This window comes from Sciurus carolinensis, chromosome 4 (genome assembly GCF_902686445.1).
Source record: "Sciurus carolinensis chromosome 4, mSciCar1.2, whole genome shotgun sequence".
NCBI classification, from domain to species: Eukaryota; Metazoa; Chordata; class Mammalia; order Rodentia; family Sciuridae; genus Sciurus; species Sciurus carolinensis.
The window spans coordinates 122,195,556-122,218,546 of NC_062216.1; the positions used below are offsets into that span (position 1 = coordinate 122,195,556).

At 33.9% G+C, this 22,991-nt stretch overlaps 1 protein-coding gene across 6 annotated transcripts in view; it reads left to right on the forward strand.

The window, feature by feature from the left end:
• The window catches only part of Mon2 (MON2 homolog, regulator of endosome-to-Golgi trafficking), a 108,701-nt gene that overhangs the window by 60,789 nt on the left and 24,921 nt on the right, over positions 1-22,991 (forward strand). For all 6 annotated transcript variants that reach the window (XM_047551609.1, XM_047551611.1, XM_047551610.1 and 3 more), the window contains 5 exons: positions 556-731; positions 2,305-2,467; positions 4,435-4,728; positions 6,628-6,826; positions 18,964-19,592. In XM_047551609.1, the coding sequence (XP_047407565.1) occupies positions 556-731; positions 2,305-2,467; positions 4,435-4,728; positions 6,628-6,826; positions 18,964-19,592 (1,461 nt within the window). The remainder of the gene's footprint in view (positions 1-555; positions 732-2,304; positions 2,468-4,434; positions 4,729-6,627; positions 6,827-18,963; positions 19,593-22,991) is intronic.

The window sequence follows — 22,991 nt, forward strand, 5'->3', positions numbered from 1 at the left end:
TCACACTTGGGAATTTTAAATTTCAGTACATATGATATATAATAAAGAAAATGAAAGATGATTTTAGTAATTGGTAATTATTTTCTACTCTTCAAATATTGCTAGAGATGTATGTTCTTTAATGAAATTGATTTCTATATGGTTCTATATTATCTTTTAAAGTAAGGTACCTGCCTTTTTCTTGAAATCTAGCATCTTAGAGACTTGGCTTTTTTCCTCACTTAAAAATATGAATGACAAAATAAATCTCTAATGAATACTGTTAGAGAAGTCATATTCAATGTTTATTTTAGTAGAAAAAAATTCTGCTTACTCTGTTTGACTGAGTAGTGGTGAATTTAACAAGCAGTGAAAACAATAAGCTGGGCATGGTGGTGCACACCTAACACAGGAGGCTGAGGTAGGAGTGTTGCTTGAGCCCAGAAATTCAAGACCAGTCTGGGCAGCACAGTCAGATGTTGTCTAAAAAAAAAAATAAAGATAAGAAAAAGGGAGCAATAAAGAATTCCTCTTTTTGAATTTCTCTTCCTAATTAGTTTCTTTCCCCCTTTTCAGAGACTGCAATTGCTTTTATTGAACCCATTAAAGGAGATGTCCAATATTAACCATCCAGACATACGACTCAAGCAATTAGAATGTGTGTTGCAGATTTTGCAGAGTCAGGGAGACAGTCTTGGACCTGGTTGGCCATTGGTTCTTGGAGTCATGGGAGCAATCAGAAATGATCAAGGGTAAGTTTTTGAAAATAATATCCCAAAAATAATACAAATAGAAGGGGAATCCATCCTAAAAATCTTGCAGTAATAGTAATTTTTTATGCATGTCCTTTCTATGTAAGTCGAAGACTCATAATAGTTTTCTTAACCTGCCCCCAAGTGGCTACAGGGAATTTTTAGATATTACCTTTGTTTTAAAAGGATAGGAATACTGCTGTTTGACCCTATATTGGAATACAAAGTTCTTATTTACAATAAGATAAACCCATTTAAAAATCTTTATAATATACCCCAAGATTAGACTTATTAAAAGATTGGATTTGTTAAAACAAATAATTAATAAGCTATGAAATGACCTTTAGGAGTGTGACTTCCCTGTGTGTATGAGGAAATCTAAGAAATTGCTTTAAAATAACTTTTTCATTCATTTATTTATTAAACACTTACTCTGTGCTTGGTGTATTTCAGATATTGTGCTCACTAGTTATTCTGAAAACACAGATAAATAGCTCCTGCCTTAAAATAGAATCCACTGAAGTGGTTTATTATGCCATGAAATTATTAAGACTCTAGGTAGAAGGAGGCAGAGCCAAAATGTAAAAATCTTTGATGCTTTTGTAAACTGTTTGGATTTATCTTTGTGTGTGTGTGTGTGTGTGTGTGTGTGTATTGCTGGGGATTGAACCCAGGGCCTTGTGCATGCAAGGCAAGCACTCTACCAACTGAGCTATAGTCCCAACCTGTGGACTTATCTTGAATACATTTGGGAGGCATTTTAGGATTTCAGACAGAGGAATGATATGATCAGATATGCAGATGTTACAGATAGCAGTGTGACAGCAGCAAGAGTTTAAGGTGGGAAACAAGAAAGGTCTACAAATGCTCTCTAGGAGTAAGAGGAAATGGATTTGAATTATTTAACTAAATTAACTTTAGGGGCAAATGAAATAAACTAATATGTGTAAAATACTTAGAAAATATATGACATACTAGTAAAAGACAGTTACTATAACTGTACTTTTCATTATTTACCATCAGAATTTTTCTCCAAAACCAAATGTTTTTTATTTTTTTCATTCAAAATTCACTCTTCTTACAGACTAGAGATTTAAAGAAGATAATTGTATAGTTATAAAAGAATGAAGAACACATTTCCATTTATTGAGTAAATTTTCATTTATTGAGCAAGTTATATTTATTTACATGTGCTTGGCATCGTGTAAGATATTGTGCATACAGTGGAGAGAAAAGTAGCTGTGCCAGTTTCCCATTCTCATTCATTGTTCAAGTTTTCTTTTGGTTACTTGGTGTAAAAGACAAATGGAAATGATGCATTGCTAGTACTCATTTTCATATCCTTTTTCTTAATCTGCTAATTTTATTTATTACTTTGAGGTTCTTTATTTTTAGTTTAAGTAAGCATATCTTTTGTACTTATAAATGTGAATTACTATATGATCTATATTAGGAAGGGTTTTCTTGTTAAAATTTTGAGATAAAATTTTTCTTGGTTCAAATTATTGTGAGGTATATGCTTTTACAAATTTTCTTTTAAATGCATCAGTATGCACTTCTTTTGTGTTTTCAGAGAATCCTTGATACGAACTGCATTCCAGTGTCTTCAATTAGTTGTGACAGATTTTCTACCAACAATGCCTTGTACTTGCCTACAGATAGTTGTAGATGTTGCAGGTAGCTTTGGACTTCATAACCAAGAACTAAATATTAGTTTAACTTCAATAGGTTTATTGGTAAGTATCATTGCCTTTTTTATGATAATATAACTTAGAAATTACTGTTATACCATTGGAAATGAATGCTGAGCAAATATGGTTTTGGCTCTGTAAAAAATGTTTGAATGACTTGAATATCAAACAGATCTTTCATAAAGAATTAAATAACATCATATAAGAAATGATTCATAATAGAATATTTGGATAAATTTCAGTATATTGAAGATTGACTTGTACAGTTGTTATGAGACGATGTGGTAAATTATAGTATATACAAGGAAAATCATCAGTTAACTTTAATGCAAAAGGTTACTGATTTTAAATATACTTTAATAACATTTTCATGGACTACTAATTTAGTAAGTAAAACTTCAGTAGCATTCTTTACCATTTACATAGTCCTGTAGTCTATCAGAAATACTATATTAGATATTAGGAGACAAAAAACCATAGTGGAAGACCCTAGGCTCTGCGGAGGGGGGGAATTTATATATACATATGGTGTGTATATCAATTATATTTGTCTCATTGTTGAATTATAGACTTCTTGAGTCTCATTTTACACATTTTGAATATAGAAATAATAAAATCTAAGTTAGGATAATGTCAGCGTTACATGAAGTAAACATGAAGGGAGCTATATATTTAAGACAATTGATTAGAGTTTTTAAAATACATATTATAATTCAGAAATTTTATAAAATTGAATTTAAATTTCCTTCACAAGCCAGGCATGGTGGCACATGCCTATAATGACAGTGGCTCAGAAGGCTAAGGCAGGAGGATAACCTTGTGAGTTTAGAGCCCCTCAGTGAAGCCCTGTCTCAAAATTTAAAAAATTAAAAAAGAATTGGGGATGTGGCTCAGTGGTTGGATATCACTGAATTTAATCCCTGGTACCCCCCCCCCAAATAAATAAATTAAAAGATTCTCTCACAAACTAGGTAAGTTAATATTTTACTATTAAAAATATAATTTGGGACTGGCATTGTAGTTCAGTTTCAGAGTGCTTGCCTAGCATGTGTGAGGCACTGGATTTGATTCTCAGCATAAAAATAAGTGTAATAAAGGTCTGTTGACAATTACAACAATTTTTAAAAAATAATCACATAACAAAAGTAAGCATGTTATACATAAAATTGCTCCCAAATAGTGGTTGGTTAGTTCATTGTTAATTAAATTACTGCAGGATGCCACCTGTTTTATTTTTTATATATGTTCACAGTATTGGATCATCTACATTTTTATCAATGGCATAATCATCATTCATTTACTTATATATTATGGTTGAGAATAAAGTTATAGGTATGTTTGAATACAGTAATTGTTTTTTTCTGTGTGTAAAATTATAAATATAACAGGACATGGTGTTAAATATTTATAATCCCAGCTACTTGGGAGGCCGTGCAGGATTGCAAGTTTGAAAACCAGCCTCTGCAATTTAGGGAGACTGATCTCAAAATAAAAGGTTTAGGGATGTAGGGTAGAGTACCCCTGGGTATGATCCCCAGTACTGTAAGTAAAGGAAGAGAGAGAGGAAGAAAGGAAGGAATGAAAGGAAGACTATACTGTTATTGTGGAATGATATTAAGGAATTGTTAATAATTTAATTACAATGGTAATAATATTTTTGGTTATGTTTTTTAGCAATTGTTTTATCACGGTGTTTTGTATAATTAATATAATGAAGTTCCTTAAATTCTCCTTGTTTTCTGCATCTACTTGAAATTTTTCATAATAAAAAGTAAAATTTTTAAAAAGGGATGGGGGATAGTGCTAGAAATGAATTGTTTGCCCATATTCTCCTGAAATCCAAAACACTGATAAAAGAAGAAAAGATGTTTTCATTGAATCTATTCTATGAGAAAGGAGATTTATGAAGTAATTTTTAAAAGTTTTACTATGAAAGGTAAAACAACCACATTACTTATGTGTTTAAAACAAAATCTGTGAATAAAGTGATACTTTTCTGCTTTTTTCCTTAGTGGAATATTTCAGATTACTTTTTTCAAAGAGGGGAGATTATTGAAAAAGAATTAAATAAAGAAGAGGCAGCACAGCAAAAGCAGGCTGAAGAGAAAGGAGTGGTTTTAAATCGGCCGTTCCACCCCGCACCGCCATTTGATTGCTTGTGGTTATGTCTTTACGCAAAATTGGGTGAACTGTGTGTGGACCCCCGTCCTGCTGTAAGGAAGAGTGCAGGGCAGACTCTGTTTTCTACAATTGGTGCGCATGGAACTTTATTACAGCATTCAACTTGGCACACTGTCATTTGGAAGGTACTATAAAATAGCCTGGGCTTTCAGCTTTTAGTTGAGACATGCTTTTATAGTGTATTTATTTTTTTCAGTTAAACTTGTTTCTTTTTTAATTTTTAAAGCAGTTCTAAGTATTTGTATATTTGACAATACAATGTTAACTTTGTCATATTTTTCTGTCTGTGCTCCTCTTTTTTTTTCACTCTTCTGTTTTTTTTTTATTGTAAACAAATGGGATACATGTTGTTTCTCTGTTTGTACATGGCGTAAAGGCATACCATTTGTGTAATCATAAATTTACATAGGGTAATGTTGTTTTCACTCTTCTGTTTTTGAAAAGATAACACAAGGATTTGCTAAACCAACTACAGTCCCTTAGAACAGAGTTGAAACCTTTTAATAGGCCCAAATATATTTTCTTAAAAATTAATAATATATTTTCTCTATTAAAAAAATTAAAACCATGTTTCCATCCTTACTTTTTAAATTTTCATTCATTTTTAATTGACAAGTAAAAATTATATGTATTTATGGTAAAAGCTCTGTTTCCTATTTGCCTTTGTCCCTTGACTCCTCCTTAGATCACAAATAAACTGAAGTCCCTCTTTTTATTTTTTTAAATCTTTTATATTTTAGTTTTATTTATTTATTTATTTTTATGTGGGACTGAGGATCAAACCCAGTGCCTCACCTGCTAGGCAAATGCTCTACCACAAGTCCTTCTTTTCTTTTTTTAATTAGCATTTTCTTTAATTCTTATTTTGCTTTCAAATAGCTACTTCTTTTTTTCCCCCTCCCCAGCAATTCTAGGTGTTGAAACCACATACATTCTACCTCTCTGAGTGATATCCCCACAACCCTTTTTAGGTTTTGTTTTTAGACAGAGTCTTACTAAATTGTCCAGGCTGACCTCAAACTTATACTCCTCTTGCCTAATCCTCCCAAGCAGCTGGACCCAGTTAAGTCGTTTCATTTTTAATATTCTTGTTGCCTAATTTGCAATGATTTTTTTCTTCCTCACTTCCCCTGCATTCCCTTGTTCCTTGTAATTTGATTTCCAAATTATTCTACTTCAGGGTAGGGTCTCTTAAACATTAGAGTGTGACAGAGTCACTTGGCAGACTTGTTTAAGAACAGATTCAGCAATCTGTGGTGGTTTCTATCCCCACCCTATTCTAGACCTCCAGAATTTCAGATTTTTTGTCATGTAGTGAATCCTGAAAATTCACGTTTCTATCAAGCTTCTGGGTGATAGAAGCTGATGCTGCTGGTTCCAAAACCACACTTTGAGAACCACAGAAATTGTTCATAGGCTATAGATGGTCTTCTTGTTGAGAAGTCCTTTGGTGTATGCCCAGTGCTCATCCTACTTATTTTTTAGTAGCATTTAATGTTATTATTTTCTCCTTGAAATTTTCTTTCTTTGGCTTTTGTTTCGCAGCATGCATTTATTTCTCTATTTGGTTTCAATTTTGCTTTTCATTGTGCTTATTCCTGTCTAAGTGCAAATATTTCCCAAATTACAATGAATTCTTGCTTGTTGATTTTTTTTTTATTTTTCCTAGCACCCCTAGCTAGTCCTGGAGCTTCAGTTGTAACCTCAATTTGGATATCTTCCATAGTTATACTTTGCCTAGAACCTTCTCCTTAACCTTTTTTTTTTTTTTTTAAATATTACCCCATGGATATCCCATTGATAACAAGTCTTAGATGATGTTCTATTTAGTTTACTTTAATTTTTCATATTTTATGACCTTAAGGATGCCTTGAAAATACATGGTTACCTTTAATTGGTCAGTTTCTGCACTTATGTGGGATTAATAAGACTGTCATGTATAAATTTTTTTTATACAACTTCTGGTTTTCTACACTGTTACTTAAGTATCAATATTTTTATATAACATTTTTACAAATATTTAGGTTCTCTTTCATCTACTGGACCGAGTTCGAGAGTCTTCTACAACTGCAGACAAAGAAAAGATTGAATCTGGAGGTGGCAATATTCTCATTCACCATTCGAGAGATACAGCAGAGAAGCAGTGGGCTGAGACATGGGTATTAACATTGGCTGGAGTAGCAAGAATTTTCAATACGAGAAGATATTTACTGCAACCCTTAGGTATATATATATATTTTTTTTTTCTTTTTCTGGTTATACTAGTCATTTATGTTAAAGGCAATTTGGAATATATAGAAGATTCTTTAAGAACTCATATAGACGCTACCACCCAAGTGCAATCAATCCTAATTTGTAGTCTTTGTGTTTTTGTGTGCCGTGTGTGAACATGCACATTTTCATTCATTTCATTGAGAAGAAAAATGTTTTTTCTTGGTTCTGGGAATTAAACCCAGGGATACTGTACTACTGGGCTATATCCCAACCATTTTACTTTTTATTTTTTGAGGCAGGGTTTCACTAAGTTACCCATATTAGCCTCTTGAGTTTCTGGGATTATAGTCAGGTGCCAACAAATGTGGCCAAGAAAATACTCAATGTCTACCTACCAGGGACTAGCTGTTAGAAATATAATGATGAGCAAAATACACACTGTCCTTGCTGTCCTGGGCATGAGGGAGGAACATAATTATATCAGTCAGTGAAAAATTTCTATGATGGTAAATGCTACAAAGGACTGTAATGCATTGTGAACTTAGAATAGGTATTTGACTTAGCCAGTGAATGCTAGATAGACTTCCCTGAAAAAGCACTATTTTGCCCAAGATCTGAAGGGTTAAATAGGAGTTAATGAGGCAAGGTTAAGAGGAAGTGAAGAGAGCCTTATAGGAAAAGAAAAGATTGAGGAGAGAACATGGTGAAGACCCTGTCATGTTTGAAGGTTTGGAATGAAGAGACAGAAAAGTGTGATTCCCAATGAGGTTATAGAGGTAGTGAAAGGCTAGACCATGTAAAAGTGCTCAGAGGTTAGAACTTCATCTTAAGAACAAGGAAAAAACCACTGAAAGGTTTTAATCCATGATCAGATATGTAGTTACGTGCACATATATGTAGTTCAAAAAAGACAACTTTGGTTGATATGTGTAGAATGAAATGGCAGCAAAGAAGGGTGATGGGATACTGTTAGTCTGGTTAGGAAACTTTTGATGACGCAGATCAGTGGCTCTCAAACAAGACCAATTTTGTGCTCCATAGTACTTTTGGCAATTCTGGAAACATTTTTGGTTGTTAGAACTAGGAAGAAATGAGTGCTACTGCCATCTGGGTATAGGGGCAAGGGATAATGATACATAGCCTGTAATGCACAAGGCAACCCTGCACAACGATTGTTCAACTAAAAATGACAGTGCTATTGAGATTGAGAAATGCAGGAGGTAGTGGATAAAAATGAACAGAAATACATTTATACACATAGTTGTGATATTATTTTATTTCATTTAATATTTATGTGCAGTTGCATACATATATTTTATTTCATTTATTATTTTATGATTGACTTTTTAGCCTTTGTTAAAGGATAAACAGCATATTTACTCTTCCCAAAGTTATTTTTTATGTTCTTAATAAGCATTTTTTCCTGTTTTTCAAAAGCAAATAATGCATAGTATCTGCTCCATTTTATACTTTGGGATACAATCTTAGTTTTTTCTTTTCATTGTGAAACTTATAACAGTGAAATAAACAAATGTGTATTTGCTTTGTCTTGATAAAATAGCCATCACTTTAATATCTATCTATATAGTGTATCATAAAAGCTGAGAACCAATAAGTATAGATTTAGGTTTTTTAAAACATGAAGATATGAGGCAGTTCATTTGGCTTTCATAAATTTTTCTAATGTTAAGACTAGGAAATTTTATTAGTATTTTAGGGCAGGATTCGTATTTTTGACCTAAGCATGTACAATATATAATTATATCTATATCTAGTCTTTTAGAAAAGGGACTTCTTTATAGACATAAAATATTGTCTGTGATTTCACCAGCCCGGGGCTGTGGCAGCCATGGACAGACACCTGGGATTGAATTATAAAACCTTAAATGAAAAGGGCAAACAGATTCCTTGAGAAGAGAGAAACAGTGAAAATATTAAAAATACCATGGCTAATTAAAGGGGGAAATGCAAATGCAACAGTAATGCAGGTACTTAGAGAGATGCACACATTGGAAAACCTATGGTGTTCTGTATAAAAAGAAAAATATTACAAGACCATTTGAGGATCAGATATCACTGGAATTCTTTTTGAAGAAGTCAGATAGTCCTGTATTCATGTTTGGCTCCTGTAATAAGAAGCAGCCAAATAATCTAGTTGTAGGTCACATGTAAGACTACCATGTGCTGGCCATGATTGAATTAGGTATTGAGTAGTTTGTGTCTCTAAACAATAGTAAGAACAGTAAATGTTCTGAGGAAACAAAACCCATGCTAATATTTTCTGGTGATGCTTTTGGTACAACAGAAGACTAAAAAGTCTCCTTGACAGAAAAGGTGAGCATCCTGGGGGTTGAAAAGTTCAACTTTTCATTCACAGTTCACTGTTGTTCTCTGACCACTATTGTTGTTCCTCTTCACTTCTTTTTTGACAGCCTCAAGGTCCCCTTTTGATGCTCTGCCGTATTTTCTCAAGTTTTAGTTATTTATAATTTATTTCATTCGAGTATTTCTTGCACCATTCTTATAAACTTAGGCTGGTTACTCTAAATTACCCTTTTAAAAACCTTTTGTATACTTTGCCCTAGATTATTGTTGGACATATAAATTAAATCATATTCTTGCACTTTAAATTAAAAAAAATAAAATAAAAGTATTGTTTGTGCCTAAATGGCACGGCATATTCTAAATTTGAGTTTAGGTTACCACTCTGGTTGGCAAATGTAATGATCTGATTTTGTAACTGGCATAACAACAGAAGTGTTTTGCTCAACTGTTTAGTAGTTATTTTACTCTCATAAGCCTTCAGCAAATAATTCAGCACCTACCTATGTTGGTAAGTAAAGATTTCATGATGTGGTGACCTTTTTATGTTGTTATGTGCCCTAAATGTATCAAATGTACACTTTTGTTGAGATATATTTATCAGCAAATAATTTTTTCTTTGGGGGCAGGGGAGGAAAAGAGGATAAAAATATATATAAAGAATGCTACAGTACTTTCAACAGAAATGAAGTTTGAAAACCAACAGTCTTCTGAAGTTTTAAAATGTTTTATATATGTAATAATAAGCTAATATAGCAAGAATGGAGGAAGGAAGGACTGTATAGAGGGAAAAGAGGGGAGGAGGGGTGGGGGAAGGGAAAAAATAACAGAATGAATCAAACAACATTACCCTATGTAAATTTATGATTACACAAATGGTATGCCTTTACGCCATGTACAAACAGAGAAACAACATGTATCCCATTTGTTTACAATAAAAAAAAAAGAATTCAAAAAAAATAATAATCTAATACAAAAGCATAGCTATAAAAAAACACAATTTGTCAAAACTCCTTCAGTATTTCTCTTAAGTATCTCTTTTTTATTATGTATAAATTTTACCCCCATTCTTAATACTGGACAGGTGTTATAGTTTGTCTAAAGGAGGCAAAATTGTTCCTTTTGTTTCATACTTTCAGCATTCCTATTCACTGAACACTTCCTCAGACAGTTCTTTAAAATTATATGTATATGTATGTGTGTGTGTGTGTGTGTATGGTCATTTATAGTCTTTGCAGAAATATAACCTACTTATAGTACTTTGGAAAAATATCAATTGCTCTGATTTTGGTGTTATTTTAATTTCTTAAATTTCGGTGTAATTTTAATTTGGATAATTATTTTTTGGAAGTATAGTCATTTGCTTAACCCAGTTTCTCTCTCTCTCTCTCTTTTTTCTTTTGTTCTTTTTAGTTATACATGGCAGTAGAATGTATTTTGACATATTATACATGCGAGTATAACTTCCCATTATTGTGGTTTTACATGATGTGGTGTTACACTGGTTGTGTATTCTTTTATGAACATAGGAAGTTATGTGTGATTCATTCTACTGTCTTTCCCACTCTCATTCCTCCTCTTTTCCCCCATTCTTCTCTGTTCAATCTGGTGAACCTCCATGTCTCTCTCCTTACCACCTATTGTGAGTCAGTATCTGCATATCAGAGAAAATACATGGCCTTTGGTCTTTTGGGATTGGCTTATTTCACTTAACATGATAGCCTCCAGTTCCATCCATTTACCTGCAAATGTCATGTATTCGTTCTTCTTTGTGACTGAGTAATATTCCATTGTGTATATGTACCACATTTTCTTTATCCATTTACCTACTGAAGGGCACCTTGGTTGGTTCCATAGCTTAGCTATTGTGAATTGAGCTGCTATAAATATTAATGTGCCCATGTCACTACAGTGTGCTGATTTTAAGTCCTTTGGGTATATGCCAAGGAGTGGGATAACTGGGTCTAATAGTGGTTCCATTCCAGGTTTTCTGATGAATCTCCATACTGCTTTGCAGATTAGTTGTACCAATTTTCAGGCGCACCAGCAATGTATGAGCGTGCCTTTTTCCCCACATCCTCGCCAACATTTATTGTTACTTATATTCTTGATAATTGCTGTTGTGACTAGAGTGAGGTGAAATCTCAGTGTAGTTTTTATTTGCATTCCTCTAATTGCTAGTGACATTGAACATTTTTTTCATATATTTGTTGGCTATTCATAGGTCGTCTTCTGTAAAGTGTTCAGTTCCTTAGTCCATTTATTGATCTGGTTATTTGGGTTTTTTTTGGTGTTTTTTGAGATTAATGCTTTATCTGAGGTGCAGGTGGCAGAGATTTTCTTCCATTCTATAGTCTCTCTCTTTATATTATTATTGTTTCCTTTTCTGTGAAGAAGTTTTTTAGTTAGATATCATCTCATTTATTGATTCTTGCTTTTTCTTCTAGTGCTTTTGTAGTCTTATCGAGGAATTTGGTTCCCAAGCCAACATGGTGGTTTTTTGGGCCTATTTTATCTTCTAGTAGGGGAAGGGTCTCTGGTCTAATGCCTAGGTCCTTGATCCACTTAGAGTTGAGTTTTGTTCAGGGTGAGAGGCAGGGATCTAATTTCATTTTATTATGTAAGGTTTTCCAGTTTTCCCAGCATCATTTGTTGAAAAGGCTATCTGCACCAGTATGTGTTTTGGCACTTTTGTCTAGTATGAGATATCTGTATTTAAATGGGTTTGTCTCTGTGTCTTCAATGCTGTATCATTGATCTTCATGTCTGTGTTGGTGCCAATACCATGCTGTTTTTGTTGCGATAGCTCTGTAGTATAATTTAAGGTCAGGTATTGTGATGCATCCTGCTTCACTTGCTGAGGATTGCTTTGGTTATTCTGGGTCTCTTATTTTTTCGAATGAATTTCATGACCACTTTTTCATTTCTGTGAAGAACGTCATCAGAACCTTAATTGGAATTGTATTAAATCTGTAATGTGCTTTTGGTAGTATGACCATTTTGACAATATCAATTCTTCCTAACCAATAACATGAGAGATTTTTCCATCTTCTAAGGTCTTCTTCAATTTCATTCTTTAGTGTTCTGTAGTTTTCATTGTAGAGGTCTTTTACCTCTTTTGTTAGATTGATTCCCAAGTATTTTATATATTTTTTGAGACTATTGTGAATGGGGTAGTTTTCCTAATTTCTCTTTCAGTTGATTCATCACTGATATATAGGATCACAACTGATTTATGGGTATTAAATTTATATCCTGTTACTTTGCTGAATTTATGAGTTCTAGAAGTTTTCTGGTGGAGGTATTTTTTGGGTCTTCTACATATAGTCTCATGTCCTCAGCAAATAGGGATAGTTTGAGTTCTTCTTTTCCTTTATGTATCCCTTTAATTTCTTTCTTCTGTCTTTTGCTTGACTTGAGTTTCCAGGACTGTGTTGAATAGAAGTGGTGAAAAAGGGCATCCCTGTCTTGTTCCAGTTTTTAGAGGGAATGCTTCCAATTTTTCTCCATTTAGAATGACATTGGCCTTGGGTTTAGCATAGATAGCTTTTACAGTGTTGAGGTATGTTACTGTATCCCTAGTTTTTCTAGTGTTGGAACATTAATGGATGTTGTAATTTTGTCAAATGCTTGTTCTGCATCTATTGAGATAATCATGTGATTCTTGTTTTTAAGTCTATTGATGTGATGAATTATGTTTGATTTCCATATGTTGAACCAACCTTGCATCCCTGGGATGAACCCCCACTTGATGGTGGTGCACTATCTTTTTAATATGTTTTTGTATGCGATTTGGCAGAATTTTATTGAGAAGTTTTGCATGTATGTTCATCAGGAATATTGATCTAAATTTTTCTTTCCTTGACATGTCTTTGTCTGGTTTTGGTATCAGGGTTATACTAGCTTCATGGATTGAGTTTGGAAGGGTTCCCCCTTTTCTATTTCATGGAATAATTTGAGGAGGCTTAGTGTTTTTTCTTCTTTGAAGGTCTGGTACAACTTGACTGGGAATCCATATTGTCCTTGGCTTTTCTTTCTTGATAGGCTTTTGATGGCATCTTCAATTTCATGCTTGAAATTGATCATTTAAATGTCCTATGTCCTCCTGATTCAATTTGGGTAGGTTGTATATCTCTAGAAATTTGTTGCAATGTCTTCAAGATTTTCTATTTTATTAGAGTATAAATTTTCAGAATATGTTCTGATTATCATTTGTATTTCAGTAGTGTCTGTTGTGTTATTTCCTTTTTCATCACAAATTTTAGTAGTTTGAGTTTTCTCTCCGTTAGCTTGTCTAAGGGTTTATCAATTTTATTGATTTTTTTTCAAAGAACCAATTTTATGTTTTCTCAGTTTTTGTTTCAATTTCATTGATTTCAGCTCTGATCTTAATTATTTCCTGTCTTCTACTGCTTTTGTTGTTGATTTGTTTTCTTCATAGGGCTTTGAGATGTAATGTTAGGTTATTTATTTATTGAATGAACTCGGTGTGGTGAACTTTCCTCTTACCATTGCCTTCATAGTGTTCCAGAGATTTTGATATGTTGTATTGCTATTCTCATTTACCTCTGAATATTTTTTTATTTCATCCCTGATTTTTTCTGCTATCCATTTGTCATTTAGTAGCATATTATTTAGTCTCCAGGTATTAGAGTAGCTTCTATTTTTTATTTTATTGTTGATTTCTCATTTCAGTCCATTATGATCTGATAAAATACTAGGTATTATCTTTATTTTTTTGTATTTGCTATGAGTTGCTACGAGACCTAAGATATGGTCTGTTTTTGAGAAGGAGCCATTTGCTGCTGAGAAGGAAGTGTATTCAGTCCTTGATGGATGAAATATTCTCTATATGTCTATTATGTCTAAATTATTGCTTGTATTTTTTAGTTCTATAGTTTATTTAGTTTTTGTTTGGAGGATCTATGCAGTAGTGAGAGAGGTGTGTTAAAGTCACTCAGTATTATTGTGTTATGGTCTATTTACTTCTTGAAATTGAGAAGGTTTTATTTGATGTACATAGATGCTCCATTGTTTGGGGCATAAGAATTTATAATTGTTATGTCTTATTGATGTATGATTCCCTTAAGCAGATGAAATGTCCGTCTTTGTCCCTTCTGATTAACATTGACTTGAAGTCCACTTTATCTGACATGAGGATAGAAACCCCTGCTTGTTTATGTGATCCATGTGAATATGTTTTTTCCCTTCCTTTCACCTTCAGTCTATGGATGTCTTTGCTTATGAGGTAAGTCTCTTGGTTACAGCATTTTGTGGGGTCTTTTTTTTTTTTTTTTTTAAATCCAAATTGCCAGTCTGTGTCTTTCGATTGATGGGTTTGGGCCATTTACATTCAATGTTATTATTGAGACATGATTTTTTTTTTTTCATTACCCATTACCCCTGAGGGAACAGGCTGCTTCCTCAGTCTTCCTGCTTTTTTTTTTTTTTTTTATTGTACACAAATGGGACACATGTTGTTTCTCTGTACATGGCATAAAGGCATACCATTTGTGTAATCCTAAATTTACATAGGGTAATGTTGTTTGATTCATTCTGCCATTTTTTTCCCTTCTCCCCCACCCCTCCCACCCCTCCCCTCCCTCTATACAATCCTTCCTTCCTCCATTCCTGCCCCCCTCCCTAAAGCCAACTCCAACCCCAACACTAACCCCTCCCACCCCCCATTATGTGTCATCATCCACTTATTAGCGATATCATTCTTCCTTTGGTTTTTTGAGATTGGCTTATCTCACTTAGCATGATATTCTCCAGTTTCATCCATTTGCCTGCAAATGCCATAATTTTATCATTCTTTATGGCTGAGTAATATTCCATTGTATATATATACCACATTTTCTTTATCCATTCATCAATTGAAGGACATCGAGGTTGGTTCCACAATCTGGCTATTGTGAACTGAGCAGCTATGAACATTGATGTGGCTGTATCTCTGTAATATGCTGATTTTAAGTACTTTGGGAATAGGCCAAGGAGTGGGATAGCTGGGTCGAGACATGGTTTTTATTCCCTATCATTTTCATTTCTAGTTTTTAATTTGAATTAGTTTTTCCATTGATACACTATTCTTTTAGTGTAGTTTTCTGGCTTTCACTTTTTTTTTTTTTTTTCATTTCAGCCTCATGGAATATCTTGGTGAGAATGTTCTATAGTACATGCAGGCTTTCTTGTTGTGAATTCTTTTAACTTTTGTTTATCATGGAAGGTTTTTATTTCATCATCAATTCTGAGGCTTGGTTTTGCTGGGTATAGCATTCTTGGCTGGCATCTACCTTCTTTCAGAGCTTGGTATATATTATTTCAAGACCTCCTAGCCATGTGGGTCTGGGTTGAGAGATCAGCTGAAACCCAGATTGGTTTCCCTCTAAATGTTAACTGTTGTTTTTCTCTTACAGCCTTTAAATTCTATCCTTATTGTATATGTTAGGCATTTTCATAATGATGTGTCTTGGTGTGAGTCTGTTGTAATTGTGTATATTTGGGTCCTTTAAGCATCCTATATTTGGTTTTTTTATTTCATTCTTTAGATTTGGGAAATTTTTGATATTATTTCATTGAAAACCTTGTGCATTCCTTTTGTTTGTTTCTCTGAACCTTCATCTATCCCAATAAATCTTAAATCTGGTCCTTTGGCTATCCCCTCTTGGAAGTTCTGTTCATGGTCTCTTAATATATTTTCTTCATGGTCAGCTTTGTTTTCAAGAATATAATTTGTCTTCATTGCCTAAAACTCTGTCTTCCAAGTGATCTAGACTTTGGTAATGCTTTCAATTGAATTTTTAATTTGGTTTATTGATTCTTTCATTTTAAGGATTTCTGCTTCTTTTTTTTTTTTTCAGAATCTCTATCTCTTTATTGTAGTGATCTTTCACTTTCTGTATTTTCTCTGATTTCACTCCTTATACTGTCCTTTATTTTGCAAATAGTTTAACTATGTACATCCTAAACTCTTACATTTCTTCCACTGTGGTGTCGATGGATTCTGTTATTGGAGTATCTTGGTTTGTTTGGGGCAGTTTGTTCCCTTGCTTTTTCATGTAATTTGTATGTTCACCCATCTGTCTGTAAGGGTGTGAGGCAGTAATGTTTCTACCCTGTGGATTTACAGTGTCCCTGATGGTCTCCAGTACCTCACTGTTTACAGGAGAGATAAATAATAACAACCAAAGCAGACAATACACAGTATTAAACCAAATAGTTTTTACTGTGATGTCTGTAATGTTAATTATCACAATAAACAGAAATGATTATGACCAGTTATTAACTACATTAAAACAGCAAGTTTGCAAAAAGAGTTTACAATTCAAATGGTGAACAGGGAGAGAACAGAAGTGACATAGGATGTAATGATTATGAGGGAGGAGGAGAGAAGAGAGAAGTAACAGATTAAAGGAAGAGTGAAAGATAACAATAGAGATTGGCTATCAGTGGGATAAAAGAGAATCAAGGGAAACATAGCTAAGAGAATATATACATATAAAGAAAAAAATTTTTAAAAATAAAATAATTCAAAACAAAACTAAAATATACTAATCAAACATCTTAGTCCTTAGAAAACTGAGCCATGAAAAATAACTGGCTTAAAAAATGCTAGAAATGAGAAAAGAAACAAATATGAGTATGTATAAATGTCCATGTACCATTAAGGTCACAATTAAACAAAAGAAAGAAAAAAGGGGGGGGGGGAAGAGAGAGAGAAAAGGTCTCTCTCTTTCTGTTGGAGTTCAGAAGATTCTCAGCTTTCTTCTCAGCAGTTTTCGGTGGGGTCTTCTGGAGTGTGAAGCTGCATCCTCTGGATTGCTGGAGTGAGAGAGGTAATCCTGTAGGTGGAACTTCTGGTGGCAGGGTTTAGGCTTAGCTGGGTCCAGGCTCTTCAATGAATGCCAGTTGTTCACACCTCCAGAGCCCAGTAATTGCTGGTTCACCCTGGAAGACCATACCCCATAGGTCTCCCCTGGGTTCCACTCATGTGGTGGAGGAGCCAATTCTTAGTTGCCTACCTCACCTAAGACCCCACGTTTCCTGGTCTTGGGTTCAGTCTCCAAACTCAATCTCTCCTGCCCTTGACCTTCCGAATTCCCAGCCAGGTCCGTCTCTCCCACCCCATCCTATAAGCAGCAGGATTGGAGCGGGAAAGGTAGAGCCAGGTGGGTTTCCATGACTGGTTGTCCCCTGTATAAAACTTGCTCCATGTTTGATTTTCTCCTAGTCACTTAAGCACACTCTGTGTCATATAGTGTGTGTTTACTGGGCCTATATTTTGGGCCAAACTCAGGAATTGATTCCTTCAGCTGCTGGCTCCCATGCCATGGCTGCAAAATAGTTCCTCCTTTTGTCCTCCTCATGCTGCCGGAAGAGATGGCAGCTTCTTTCCCACACAAGGATATTGTGCAGCACACCTTTCTGTTTAGTTGGGCAGTGTTCTTGATCTCTAAACACTCTGTACCCAGACATGACTGGCCTCCTAAAGATGTGGGTTCCTTTAATTCCCTTATTCCTCCACTTTTCTCAAAGAGGGACTACTCTGGATAGTGTTTCCAGCCCAACTGAGGCAGTGGCTGGACTGCTGGGGATTTCCTCCTTATTTTATTATATCCAACCTCCTGAGTCCCCATTCTGTTTTGAATGTCCAGTATTAAATTCCATTAAAGTACCCTCCCCTTTTTTTTGTTTACTCACCTTGCTGAGAAGCTGCCTCTCTGCTTTCTTGGTTTCACTTCACAGAGCAACCAGGAAAGTGATTTCCTCTATTCTGCCATCTTGAAAAAAATCTGGATAATTATTTTATTAACAAAATCTTTGGACTTGATTGCTATAGGAAATTTTTTGTTTCTTTTGTGACTCATGGGAACAGACTATACCAGGCCATAGAATGCTTCATTGTGAATGTGATTAGTTTGTCACAGAAGTCAAGCAAAAAATTGAACTGATTAGTGGGAACTTAACAACTACCATTCAACCCATGCTCTCCTGATGGTGGATTAGTAATCTCAGTTTCATATGAGAGGAAGAAATTCATTACAGAAGGAGAGTTGATTGTTTATGGTGCATTTTCTCTGATAAACTCACAAGGTTTGTTTAAAACTTAAGAAAATTATGCAACTATAAAACTATTTTAATATGAAAACCTAAGAGTAAGGTTAAGATTTTATGGAATAGGACAATTTATTTTAAATAACTAGACCTATTTAAAAATATGTCATGTGGTTTAAACTTGCAACTTTTTCAGTGATTTCTAGTGATTAAGAATAAGAATGTCTTGGGACTGCAGTTGTAGCTTAGTGGTAGAGCACTTGCCTAGCAAGGCATTGGGTTCCATCCTCAGCACCACATAAAAATAAATAAATAAAGGTGTTGGGTCCATCTACAACTAAAAACAATTTAAAAGAATAAGAACATTTTACTTAATCATTAATAAAGGTAAGGTTGATGGACAAAATTAAGATATTACTGAAAAGCTCTTGTTTCGACTTCATAAGCTTTTATTCTATTTTCTAGGCAGAAGTACTAGGAAGTAGTATAAGCATGTATATATATACACTTATGAATTTTGTTTTTAAGACCAAGAAATTATTTGACACACCTACTATCCTCTTCTTGGTGTTTTTTGTACCTATATCTGAAAAAAAATTTATTACTGAATTTGTGGGTTCTGATGATTTTAATTCACCTAATTATCTATTTTTTTAGTTTGGGAGAATTTTGGCAAAAAAATAAAGCAAATATTGTTTTAAAGTGAATAATATTAAGAGAAATTTTGGTTACTTTTATGCTAATTGAATTTCTTTCTCTTATTAATATAGGAGATTTTTCAAGAGCTTGGGATGTTCTTCTTGACCATATACAATCAGCAGCACTCAGCAAAAACAATGAAGTATCTCTGGCTGCTCTGAAAAGCTTCCAGGAAATTTTACAGATCGTGTCCCCTGTCAGAGACTCAGATAAGCCCGAGACATCACCTGTAGTTAATGTACCTGTACCCGTCCTTATTGGGCCCATATCAGGCCCTGGCTTGAGCCGGCCATTCCTAAGAACAGATTCCATTGGAGAAAGACTTGGAAGATATAGTAACTCTGAACCACCCATTGTTACTGATGAGCTTGAAGACCTGAATCTCTGGTGGGCTGCATGGAATACTTGGTATAGAATTGGATCTGAAAGCACTAAGCCTCCTATTACTTTTGATAAACTAACTTTTATTCCCAGTCAGCCTTTTCTTACAGCTTTAATTCAGATATTTCCAGCACTTTACCAACACATAAAAACTGGTTTTAACATGGATGACTTGGAAAAGTTGGGAGTCATATTACACAGTGCTGTTTCAGTCCCAATAAGTTCAGATGCATCCCCTTTTATTCTTCCGTCTTATACTGAAGCAGTTCTGACAAGTTTACAGGAAGCTGTACTTACAGCTTTAGATGTTCTTCAAAAGGTAATATGATTTTATTGGCTAAGCAATAATTAATATGGTTTTTTGTTTTTTTTTTTTACTTTGCTATATATTTTGGAGGGTAAATTCTAGATTTTGTGTGTATACTTTAGGATAGATTCAAGATTGTCAAGATCTAGTTATTTAAAAGACTTGCAGCTTTCTGATATTTTCAAGAAGGTAATTAAGGTCTGTTTTGAGTCTTTAAGAAGCTCTCTGCATCCTCTTATTCCAGTTCACTAGCATTTTTGATTTGTGAATGGAGCTGTTCACAAGAGAATATGATATTGTGATTCGAAAATTCATAAGTGTTGGGATTATATTTTGGTATTGTTTCATCTGTACTTAAATTTAGTTCCTAATTTGTTCTAAACCCACATTAATAAAAGGTAAGTTTGTAAAAGTATTTTTCTCAGAAATTTTAAAAAGAGTTATATTTTTAGTTGTATGTTTTGTTATTGCGAAAACAGCCAATCATTATAACAAGCAGACCTAAAAATCACTGGGCAAATCCAAATTAGGAAGCAAAACCAGATTTTTAAAAAAAAGTGTTTTTAGACTATCAAGGAAATTAATAGCACAATTTGGAACCATTATAATGTTAAACAAAATAAGGGTCAACTGAGATTTGGAAATATAACTCAAACACACACAAAGTCAACTGAAAAGCCTGCCACTCCAAGACACTCTAACAATAGTAAAGTACAACTAGATTTTAGGCAGGCATGCCTATAATCCCAGCATCTTGGGAGACTGAGGCAGAAGAATCGAAAGTTTGAGTCTAGCCTGGGCAACTTAGTGAGAACCTGTCTCAAAATAAAAAAGACTGGAAATTTAGCTTGATGGTAGAGCACCTCTGGGTTTAGTCCACACTACAAAACAAAAAACAAAGAAAAAACCTAACTAGATTCTGCTCACACCTTGTATTATCAGTTGTTATTTATTTAATGCAAATCATGTTTTCTAATTAACCAATTTTTGTTTGTTTGTTTTAAGTGGTGGTGTGGGTACTGGGGATTTAACTGGGGACAATTTGGCACTGATCTACATTCCCAGCCCCCCCCCCCCTTTTTATTTGGCACCAGGGATGGAATCCGGGGATGCTTAACCACTGAGCCTCATCTCCAGCTCTTTTTTTTTAATTTTATTTAAAGACAGGGTCTTAGTAAGTTGCTAGGGCCTTGCTAAATTGCTGAGGCTGGCCTTGAACTTGCAGTGTCCCTGTCTCAGCCTCTTAAGCCACTGGAATTATAGGCATGTGCCACCATGCCCAGCTAACTGATTGTTTTATATCCAACTAGAGTGATGAAAACTTTCATAGTAACAATGGTGATATCACATGATTGCCTCTGAAGGCAGTGTGGCTGAGTAGTAACTTTTTCTCTATTAACCCTTAATTGATTGTACAGGGAAACAAATGTGGAGAAACTTAAAATTTGAGAGAATCTGGCATTTTAAAAATCTGTGACAAAAATGTTAGTTTTCCACAAAATGAAAATAAATTTTTGTTTTCATTAGGAAAAAAAAATGTAGTCTATCAGTAATTGCTTCCCCATTGGACATATAAAAAAAATGCTTGTAGACTGCCCTAGAGCAAATAAAAAAGTTTTTCTGTTAGAAAAAATAAAATTATAGGCCTTTCAGGAATACTTATAATCTAGAACTCTCATTCACATGTTCAATTCAGATTTTAAAATACATGTTGAGGATAAAAACAACACCTTTTTAACTATCTTTCAAGGAAAAAAAGTATAATTCAATTTTTTAAGCTCTCTTTTAGCAATATGAAAACAAGTAGAATTATTCATCCAGCTATTAGGAATTTATTCTGAGCTTTTGATACTGTGAAAACAAATATATCTTAATTCTGAAATTCAGGAAGCTTTGTTGTTCATTTATATCAATTGATATCATTTTTACATGATTATTAATTTGTACTCTAGCCATTGTTTTATTCTTTGCATGATTGCCTGATGTTTCACAAACCTTGAATGTAAGATTTGTTTTTAGTATCTTCTAACAAAAATTAACATTTTATTTCAGTAAGAGTGTTTTTATACTTTCCTCCACAGGTGTTAGAAATTTTTGTACAAGCAAAATTTACTTGCTTTTGGACTTTATCTTTAATAAACCATCCAGCAAAACATTTTCTTGATTAAAAACAATTTTCTGCCCTAAAGGGAAAACTCATTTCTGGTTTTTTATATTCTTTCTAATGAGGAGCTTCAGCATTGTTCTTCCTCAGTATGCTTATATTGTTTACTGCTTCATGATCTTACTCTTGTTTCTCAAAGGACTAGTTATTGACCAGCCTGACTTGGTTATATGTGCTAATTGATTTTTTTCCCTAATTATTTTAGCATATGTGGGGAAACTGAGAATTTGATTATCTGCTTTGTGTATCTAATGTACTGTAAGTTCTGATGTCAGGAGACTGCATCTGTCTTATATATTGCTAAGCTTCTTAAAGTCAGGTAATTGGGTACAGCATCTTCCTGCATAACCCTGGCTGCTGGACTTGTACTTCAGAGACACCATCACATTGTGTGTGAATGTGTTCTTGGAGTTGTGTAATGAAGCCCTATCTTCTACAGAGTATGGGGCAAGTTTCTTAATCTCTCTATACTTTGGCTTCCTCATCAGTAAGATAAAAATAATAAATCTACGACCTTTTGCCTTTTAAGTAGAATTTGTGAGGCATTTAGTACCTGGCAGAAGGTAAACATTGAGTAAATGTTAGCTCTTATTATTTTTATCATGATGTTCTCTGACAAAAGCTGTAATACAAGGCTGCTACTGGATGATATGTTGGTACATGAGTTACTAAGCAAAATGTTAAACAATGTCCAGTTTTTTTTCTTGTTTTTATGTATATGATTTTCAGGGACTAATAAGAGCTATTGTACAGGTTATCATTTTCATCTTTTAAAATAAAATTTGTTTTTAGGTTCATCCTATACATTTTTTTGATAAACTTCAGAATACTGAAGAAAAGCCAATACATTTTGTTTTGGATGAAATTTGTTCCCCCAAAGGGGAGGAAGCTTTCATATTATGCATTTCATAGTCCCAGAATTGCTTAGTAAGTTAGCAATACCACTATTAGTTATGTTAAAAAAAAAAAAAAAAAAAAAAGACCATTGGAAATCAAAATGTATAATCAATAACACTATCATGTAAGATACTTCTAAAGAAATTGTGATACTTTGCTTTCTGGAGCATCCACATGAACTCACTTAGGTAATAACAGTATCCACTGTAATTACCAGTTGATTACTTCCTAGAGTTGAGACCCAGCAAATGGTTAATAAAAAAGAAAGTAGAACTATTAGAAGCAGTCAGAAAAGATAATTTTCTTTTGGCCATATAAATTTTATTCAGATTCTCTATTCACTGTTTCTG